General features: G+C 38.3%; 1 protein-coding gene across 1 annotated transcript; it reads left to right on the top strand.

Annotated features, from left to right (window-relative positions):
• Positions 1-7,764: 7,764 nt before the first annotated feature.
• LOC122044062 (RNA polymerase II C-terminal domain phosphatase-like 3) lies at positions 7,765-9,480 on the top strand. Its single transcript, XM_042604606.1, has 5 exons — positions 7,765-7,986; positions 8,086-8,232; positions 8,826-9,082; positions 9,179-9,281; positions 9,385-9,480. Exons 1-5 carry the CDS (start codon positions 7,765-7,767, stop codon positions 9,478-9,480), a joined length of 825 nt encoding a protein of 274 aa, XP_042460540.1.
• The last annotated feature ends 684 nt before the right edge of the window (positions 9,481-10,164 follow it).

The raw sequence follows: 10,164 nt of genomic DNA, 5'->3' as shown, positions 1-10,164 counted from the left end.
CTCGATTCCATAGTTGACCGAGCAATGCACTGCTTAGTGGATTTCAAGATCTGCTCCCCACCGATCGTGAATACATATCCACTAGTGGATTTGGAGTCTTTTGTATCGATATCCAATTGGCATCACAATATCCCTCCAACACAGCGGGATATTTTCCATAATGTAATCCATAGTTCATAGTATATTTCAAATATTTAAGAACTCGCATCAATGCCTTCCAATGGGCGTCGTTTGGATTACTGGTGAAACGACTCAACTTGTTGACCGTACAGGCAATATCCGGACGTGTGCGGTTTGTAAGATACATCAAACTGCCTATTATCCGAGAGTATTCCAACTGCGATATGGTCTCACCATGGTTTTTCGCTAAGTGTTGACTTAGATCCATAGGTGTTTTTACAATAGAAAGATCGTACGCATTGAATCTTTTCAATATTGATTCTACATAATGGGATTGTGTTAGAACTATCCCCTCGATATCCCGAGAATTTTAATTCCCAATATAACATCTGCTTGACTCATATCTTTCATATCGAAATTTTTGGTCAACATTTTCTTTGTAGTCATGATTACATCATGATTACTGCCCATTATTAGCATGTCGTCTACGTACAGACAGATGATTATATAGCCTTTGGGTGTGTCTTTGACATAAATGCATTTGTCACATTCATTTATTCTGAATTCGTTTGACAGCATTACTTTGTCAAATTTTTCGTGCCATTGTTTAGGCGCTTGCTTAAGTCCGTATAACGACTTAACAAGTCGACACACCTTTTTCTCATTTCTTGGAGCTATGAACCCTTCGGGTTGCTCCATATAAATTTCTTCTTCCAACTCACCATTTAAGAACGCAGCCTTAACATCCATTTGATGTATTTCAAGGTCATACAGTGCTGCAATGGCTATTAGCATTCGTGTGGGCGTAATCCTTGTCACCGGTGAGTAGGTGTCGAAGTAATTAAGGCCTTCCTCTTGCTTGGAGCCTTTGGCTACAAGTCCGGCCTTATACTTGTCAATTGATCCATCGGCTTTATACTTGCGTTTTAGTATCCACTTACAACCTAATGGTTTATTACCAGAAGGAAGGTCTACTAATTCCCAAGTATGATTATTCATGATAGACTCAATCTCACTATTGACAGCTTCTTTCCACATTGGAGCATCGGGACTAGAGAGAGCCTCACTTAATGTTCTTGGTTCCATTTCTGACATGAAAGTCATGTAATCTGGCCCGAACGATTTCTCAACTCTAGCCCGTTTGCTACGACGTGGCTCTTTGTTTTGATCGTCAATAGTTCTTTTATAACAGCTAAGTTCGGTAACGACATTCTCGTTTGAACTTCCGTTGTTATCATTTTCAACATTTCCTTTCTTATTTGGGAATACGTTTTCAAAGAATATTGCATTCCGAGATTCTATGGTTGTTCCCACATGAATATCAGGAATGTCTGATTTGTGAACTAGGAAACGATATGCACTACTATTATGGGCATATCCGACAAATACCGCATCGAACGTTTTAGGTCCGATCTTTACTTGCTTTGGTTTAGGTACTTCGACCTTTGCCAAGCACCCCCACACTTTCAGGTATTTGTACGATGGCTCGCGGCCTTTCCATAGTTCATAAGGAGTTTTATCACTTTTCTTATGAGGGATTTTGTTGAGAATGTGATTTGCCGATAATATTGCTTCCCCCCACAAGTTTTGAGGTAAGCCTGAATTTATCAACAAGGCATTCATCATCTCTTTTAGTGTCCGATTTTTACGTTCGGCAACACCGTTCGATTGAGGTGAGTAAGGTGCCGTTGTTTGATGAATAATGTCAGATTCTGAACAAAATTCATTAAACGGTGCACCATATTCTCCACCTCTATCGCTACGAATTATTTTAATTCGTTTGTCAAGTTGATTTTCAACTTCTGTTTTATAAGTTCTAAATGCCTCTAGGGCTTCGTCTTTACTTCTTAAAAGAAAGACATAACAGAACTTTGTGCAGTCATCGATAAAAGTAATAAAATACTTTTTACCTCCTCTAGTTTGCACAAATTTCAAGTCGCATAGATCACTATGTATTAACTCTAGAGGAGTCGTTGACCTTTCCACCGAATGAAAAGGTAGTTTCGTCATTTTTGCTTCCACGCACACTTCACATTTGTGTGTTCCGTCAACATTGACGTTTGGTAATAAATTTAATTTGACGAGACGTTTAAGAGTATTATTATACACATGTCCGAGTCGATCATGCCACAAATTAAAACACTCAACAACATAGCTGGAAGCATTTATTTTATTACCATCAATATTTCGGAGTACAGGCATTACAACCATTTTGAATAGACCATTTTCTAGGTACTCCTTTCCTACGAAGATATTATTCTTCGTAAGTACAAAGTTGTCTGACTGGAACACTAGCCTAAATCCAGCCTTAACTAGTGCCGCTCGAGAAACTAGGTTCTTACTGATGTCGGGAACATGGAGTACATCAATGAGTGTTAGCTCCTTTCCGGACGTCATCTTCAGAACAACTTTCCCGAGTCCGACAATTGGCGACGTCATGGAATTACCCATATAGAGCTTCCTGCCATTTATCGGAGTATACTTGGAGAACATCACCTTATCGAAACAGATATGACGAGTTGCTCCAGTATCAATGAACCACTGCTTCGGGTTGGTATCCACCAAGTTGGCTTCAAATACAACCGCAGTGAGATCCAAGTCCTCAAGAGAGGTTGCGACGTGGTTCGCAGCATCCTTTGGCCCCTTGGTTGGCTTCTTCGGGCGTCTACAGTCCTTTCCACAGTTGTAGCAGGATCCCTGAACTTCTTCGCTTGTGCCTTCTTCTTGAACTGCTTCGGCTTTTTAGCGTTCGGCTCGACCAGGTTGGACATATCGTCTATAGTCCGCTTGGTTCCTCTGGATCGGATAACTTTCGATTATCCTCCTCTATTCGTAGCCTCAGGATCAGGTCTTGCAGCCCTATCTCCTTTTGCTTGTGCTTTAGGTAATTCTTGAAATCCTTCCATGACGGAGGGAGCTTCTCAATTACCGCAGCAACTGCGAATGACTCGTTCAACTTCATTCCTTCGGCGTCCAGATCATGCAGTATTAATTGCATATCTTGGACTTGAGATGAGACGCTCTTTGAGTCCACCATCTTGAAATCCAGAAACCGGCCGACGATGAATTTCTTCAGTCCGGCATTTTCGGTCTTGTATTTCTTCTCAAGCGATTCCCACAAAGATTTCGCTGTCTCCAATGAACAATACACGTTATACAACGTGTTGTCCAAGGCGTTGAGAATGTAGTTGCGACACAGAAAATCTCCGTGCGTCCACGTATCGCAAGCAGCCTTGCTACCGTCCGTAGCGACTGGCGGGTCTTCACGCAAAAACCGTACAAGGTTTAGCGTTGTTAAGTAGAACAGCATCTTCTGCTGCCATCTTTTGAAGTCGGCTCCGGTGAATTTCTCCGGCTTTTCTCCGTGCGGAATGGATGTCGGAACGGCGGTCGAAACGACCGTCGGAACAGCGGTCGGAATGGCGGTTGGAACGTCGTTGGTAGCCATATCAGTTTGTACGGAATATCGTTTACGAGCTTCTGGAGTATGCAAACTGATCGTCGAGGCTAGTGTTCGACACTATCTCCGTAAACGATATTGCTCCGCTACGGTGCTTAACGGATTGTTGCAATTCGTTCCCAAGATACAACGACGACAATCGTCTCGGAATCGTAGCACTCCGACTTCCGAGACCAGCGAACCTTCTCGTAGGCTTCTTGGACTCTTGAATGCACAAGATGAGTGAGTGAATACTTGAGGAAGAGAAGATTAAGTTGAGTGATTTGATTCCAATCTGGAGGGTTCTATTTATACAGAAGGAAGAGGCTTTAGGGAGGGGTGTGACCTTTGGGTGGATTAATCTGGGCCGTCCGGACTGAAGAGTTATAACCCTTCACATAGCCCCTTTAATCTCATCCATCAGATCTAAGAGTTGTGACCCTCAGATCTATCAGCCATCGGATCTGGATCCATTGATCCGATGCTTCAGATCATGTCTCATCCCAAGCCGTCAGATCGTGACTTATTGTGATCCAACGCTCTAGATCGCATCACAAGCGATCCACCATACTTCTTTGATCAACGTTGATCAACGGCTGCCATCCGTTCGCCCAACCAACTGTCCAGTCATCTCCCTTTGCCCACGAGGATGCCACATAGGCACTGCCATGTCAGGTACTAGCCTGACACGTCACCCGAGTGCCATGTAGGCACTGCAATGTCACCTGGAGCATAAATTTAAGCTCCTCAATGCTCCTCGCGAAGTGCAAAGTGCGCCTACAAAGCGCCCATTGCGCACGTGGCGGGTGGCGAGCTCACAGGTGCGAGCACCTGCTCGCCCCTGAGCAGAGAGTACCTGGTACTTTTCTGAGTTAACTCCAATAACTCAACATCATTAATAAGTAAGGAATGCACATCGGAAATTTCCGATGTGGGACTATTCTCCCTTGCATTTCCTTAATGAATAACCAACGTTATTTTGGGCCGACTTTGAACATTAATTTCTCATTCACCCTTAATCGGTTTTGAGCAAATTAATAGTCTAAATCTATCTACGCGAAACGTAGATTTCAATTTTGAAGTCAATTACGACTTTCAACAATTGATGGCTTCCGATTTTTCCTCCTCAAAATCGTATTGGTCCATTTAGACCCCAATATCCAACACACAGAACCTATCTTGATTATTTTTTGGCTCAAGTCTAACTTATGAACCAGACTCCTAAATCATAATGTACATTTATATTTATTCTTTTATTTAACAATTTTTTAAAATTAAATCAATACATTAAAGACAATATATAAAAAAAAGTAAACAATATGCAATAGTCAAAATATTTCTATTATAATTAAATAATGAGATAAACATGTCTAAAATCATCACTAAATAATAATTTGTCTTATAATTTTAGAACTAAAAAGAATAATCAAGTCTATATAATTAAGTTGTTCAAGAATACCTTTTTTAATTGATAATATAGCTAATCGTTTCAATCTTTCAAGTGTCATAGTTGATCGAAGAAAAGTTTTAGTAAGTTTTAACTTTGAGAAACTTCGTTATGCACTTGCTACTATAATTGGGATACTCAACAAGATTTTATAAGCAACTTGGGAATTTGGAAAACGACCATCCATTTTCTTCATATAATTCACTACATCAATTGTCAATTTTGCTTTTCTTGAGAATTTTCAAGTTTCTTGCAAAACCTTAACAAGACTTCATCATCTACACATTGTAACTTCTCCCGATTGAACAAAAAATTAGATATTTCTTTATATTTTTGAAACCGTTTAAATCGAGTTTTTGTAGACGCATGAGCGTGATCGATTATAAACAGAAAATAGTTGATTTGAATAAATTCTACGGCTGAATATGCCACTTCTAAATTGTTGCTTTCATCAAATTACTTATTTCTTCAAACTACATATTTCTCTTGTAATACTACTTCAATGCTCATCTCACATGCTATTTCTTTTAACCATGGTTTTATGTAAACAGCTTCTCTAAATTTTTCTAGAAATAAAAATAATTAATTATAAAAGTCGGATAACATTATCAATATCCATATCTTCTTCATATTGAAGAAATTTGCTCATGTGTTGATAGCATGGTTTTCAAGAGTTGGACGCCAGAGGAAAAGATATGCAGAAGCCGAGCCGACGTTGGCACAATGGAGCTCGGAGGCCCGATCGGACACGACGCAGGCATATGAATGTTCCGGCCGAACGGACGTAACACAAGCATAGTGGAATTTCGACCGAGCGGACGGTACACAGGAACAACCGATTCCTGGTCGAGAGGTTAGTCCGCTCGGCCTAGCAATATATTCTGTTATCGATCGACATCCTTTTGGGAGTTAGTGTCGTCGTCACCGAATATGAACAACCAGAAGATCGTACGACGGAGACTTCTATTGTCATTTCAAAAATATACTCGCCCTATTAAGGTACTGTGTCGGAGATATTTTACGGATAAATCTTTTCAAGGAAAATTTTGGAAAATATGCTCGCCTTGAGCGTGCAAGTAGAATCTCTTCTTTCATGGGACACATTTTCAACAAGTGTGAAGACACAAATTGATATCTTATGGATGCGATAAATTTAATCTTCATAATAATAATTTTATCGATGTGTCGGATGTGGGTCCATACGGCGAAGTATAATAATACGTGAGATGAAACTATACAAACTAAGTAGGTAAAGAATTTAAATTCTATACATTTGAAACATTTTGAAATATATTAAGCACTCTTAAAAAACCAAATAATTGAAGCAAAGATAAAATAAATTAATCATAAATTCATGATGTGCAATAAATAAATTTATAGTAGAAAGTATATCTCATACCAACCTAATGTTTCCCTTTGACACTATAAATTTAAGACTCCTTAAACATAGCATGACATGTTATTATCCCTTTAGGAAAATGGTTTGGAAAGGTCTATGTGCCCTCCAGAATCCCTAGAAACTTCTCAATTTGACATATAAGATATTCCTATGGCTCGTGCGCGAAGTCTTGTTAATGCAGGGATTTTGAAAAAAGATCTATTGTACATAATCATATCACTTTACAAAAGATTATTTTGAAATTCGAATTCGTAATCTCTAAATCACATGATAATAATTTTATCATTACACTAATTAGCCTCCCCTTCATGCCCCAATTTATAAGTCCCTAAAAAATAAATTATATTTAGTGATATGTCACAAGATAAAACACTTATAGAAATTTTCAATGCCCCTTGCCATACTCCTTTTAATTATGTAAGAATGTTGACCATTGTATTAATGTGGGTGCAAGTAAATTAATGAGCAAAGGATCACAAAAAGATCAAAATCTAAGTACTACCTAAGGATCACAAAAAGATCAAAATCTAAGTACCACCTTGACGTAGAATACTCGATTTGTGGAAGAGTGGTGATTTAGTCACAAGAAGATTTCAAGCCATTATAACCAACCATGTATAAAAGCATTTGCTAAATTTGACAATCCATGATGTTTGTAGGTCCAGTTCAATTATGTTTCCAATGAGATTGTATATGATAAAGTTGAGTGCCTGAGATATTGCATCCGAAAGTCATCAACAAGTAGCTATTGGTCATGAAAGAATAGAGGAGAAGTAATTTCCTCCCTCCTTATATACTGAAGTGGATAAAACTCACAAGAGATATGTAACAAAACAATTAAATCATTTTTCTTGTACAGACATATCAAGTATTTTCATTTTTTGAGAGTTAAGTCATATAAAGTATTTTCATTTTTTGAGAGTTAAGTCGTAAGAAATCTTTTACCTTTAGATGGCCCAATAGTTCGATTATTGGAGACTCTGGTGACAAGTGTAAGGTAAGTTGCCTTCATCATTGACCCCTATGGGATACACTAAGCCCTCTCAAATAATCTAGGCAGATCAATTAAGAGCATAGATTATAATATGTATGTCAAAGAGACAACAAATAAATATAAAGCCATTCAACTGCCCCGTTCTGGGCTGGGCTGGGCTGGGCTGGGCCGGGCCATCCAGCCGGCCTTGAAGATCACTCTGCTACCGCCTACAGGTAGCAATCAAACCCTTGTTAGTTCTTATATTAATTAAATCAGGCGCCGTTGTTTTGCGCCGATTCATTTTCAAACCCTTGTTTGTTCTCCTCTTCCACTTTCCCTCCACTTCCAATTTCTCCTCCTCCTTCATTACCTGATTAATTATGATGATGCTTGCGTCGGATGCAAAACCACCCTCTGTTCATGGCCTCGACCATGGAGCCCTGGGTGGGTCGCATGAGACCAGAGGAAACAGACGCAAGCGCATCGACGATGAGTCCGCCGGAGACGACGACGCTGCAAAAAAACAGAGAATAGAATTGCCGATCTCTACGCCTAAACTGTCCTTGGTTTTGGATTTAAATCTCACTCTCTTAAACTCGATCGAGGTAATCTATCTACACTAATTGCACTGTATTTATTTGTTAATTTGTTGATTTTGTCAAAATAATTATATTAAATGCTAACAAATTCATTTGATGGTTCAGTTTGATCGAGTGGCTTCGGCCGATAAACGACTTCTGAGGAGAAAACTGACGATGCACCAAGAGAAGGATGATTATGATCTTTTTTGCGTCGATAGTCTTCGATGTTGGACAAAACTCAGACCCGGAATCAAAGAATTCCTCCATAAGGTAACTTCTACCATTTGTTTTATAAAAATATTAATATAAGGATATTGTTATTGGCTGATAAAGATACTTAACTTCTGAAAATAACCATAATAACAAGATGTTTTTTTTTTTAAAAATGAAGATTAAAGGAAAGTAAGATGGTAATAAAATCAACATTAATTAATTCATCCACATTAAGGGGATGATCAATATTAATATAATTACTATTATGCATGGGAGGGTGGGGAGTTCGATCAGGCCACACGATTCCATTCGGACAGAAATTTAAGTGAGCTTGGTTAATACAACTAATAATATTTGATACAATTTTTTTTTTTGTCAAACCAGTAACAACTCATTCAGTTTACTCTCCTATGATCATTATTCATGCCCTATATATAAACTCTCCTGTGATCATTATCCATGCCCTATATATGGATGATGTTTTAACATTACTGAACTAATTAATTTTTAATAACATTATAGTTATAATTGCATCTGTCTTTTCTATAATTTAAATAGAGAACTGCTTATTTTTTTTAATGTGACTCGCATTCATCTATTACATGTTACACATATTATGGATTAATCATTTCTTTTGTTTTTAATTGCAGGCGAGAGAATTGTTTGATCTACACGTCGTCACTATGGGGACTCAGCGATATGCGGCTGCGATGGCTGAGTTACTTGATCCCACTGGCACCTTATTCTTCGGCAGGATCATCTCCAGAGAGGATGCCAGCATAGATGATCACGGTCTATTGATTAAAAATTTAGATCAAGTGACTGCTTTTGAGTCCAGCGTGCTGATTTTGGATGATACAGTGAGAGTTTGGCCGCATAACCAATGGAATCTCATTCTCATTCAGAGGTACATATAAATAAATAAATAAAGTAATATTTCTTTAATTATTTGAATAACATTTTTTATTCATTATTGAAATTGTTGACAATTTAATTTGTGCAGATACGCCTATTTTCCTTACACGTGGCGTAAATACATGGCGGCGGGAGATTCGCCACTTCATACGGGCGTGGACGATGATGATGCTTTAGCATCCGTCTTATCAGTAAGAAATAAATTATTTTCTAACCTACTCTCGTACTAATTAAGAGGGGTTAATTTACATTTTAAATGCTTCAATATTTCTAAAATGTATTTTCATTGAACAGGTGCTACAGAGAGTTCATGACAACTATCACTTGGTGCATCACTATGGGAGTCATGCTGATGTCAGGAGCATACTCGCGAGCACACTCAGAGCATAACTCTCTATTTGCAACTCTAGATTAGGTTGCAATTGTATTACTTTGATACATTTGTAAACTTTTGAAATGATAAATGAAATATCCAAGAAAAGTTATTATTCATTCCATTGTACTAACCGTAGTTTTCTTGGGGACTTCCACTGCATTTTGGTTACTGGAGAAACACTCGAGTTGAGGAACTCATGTAAAAATGAGTAATAATCAGGTACCCCTTTGAGACCTAGAGGTTACTGGGATAATATTTACCTCAACATCGAGTGCTCCTTTGAGACCTTATGTGGATAATGCAAAAGCATTAGGGAGGATGATCCTTGCGTATGTGGCAGGTAAGTGCCTCTTCGCTGAAAACTATGGGAACACAATGGAATGATGAAATAACTTTGATTGGTAATTATTGATATGTTGAGCTACATTGCATAGCGTACAGAGAACTTCTTAAGGATAGGTCATAATTAAATAATTCCTATACATGTGCTCATTAACAAAATTACCCGATAGAATTAGATGAATTCGGATAATTTAAATGTATTTAACTGTATATTTTGTTGCGGGAATCATGCATGTGAATGCTCTCTGGTGAGACAAGAGAGACCTTAATCTTTTTTTTATCAAGAGAGTTTTAAATCAAAATCTGCTGTTGCTAAATTAGGAGGCCACATCTCAATGTGGTTCCTTACTGAGATA

Source organism: Zingiber officinale, chromosome 2A, assembly GCF_018446385.1.
Source record: "Zingiber officinale cultivar Zhangliang chromosome 2A, Zo_v1.1, whole genome shotgun sequence".
NCBI lineage: Eukaryota > Viridiplantae > Streptophyta > Magnoliopsida > Zingiberales > Zingiberaceae > Zingiber > Zingiber officinale.
Note: the sequence above shows the minus strand (reverse complement) of the source record. Positions and strands in the feature narration are given on the sequence as shown.

What these genes read in the sequence shown, in the direction of transcription:
- LOC122044062 (XM_042604606.1), top strand. Translation starts at nt 7,765, where the DNA reads ATGATGCTTGCGTCGGATGCAAAACCACCCTCTGTTCATGGCCTCGAC. An exon ending in CTCTCTTAAACTCGATCGAG is followed by an intron (nt 7,987 to 8,085) that starts GTAATCTATCTA and finishes TTGATGGTTCAG; the next exon opens with TTTGATCGAGTGGCTTCGGC. An exon ending in CTTTAGCATCCGTCTTATCA is followed by an intron (nt 9,282 to 9,384) that starts GTAAGAAATAAA and finishes TTCATTGAACAG; the next exon opens with GTGCTACAGAGAGTTCATGA.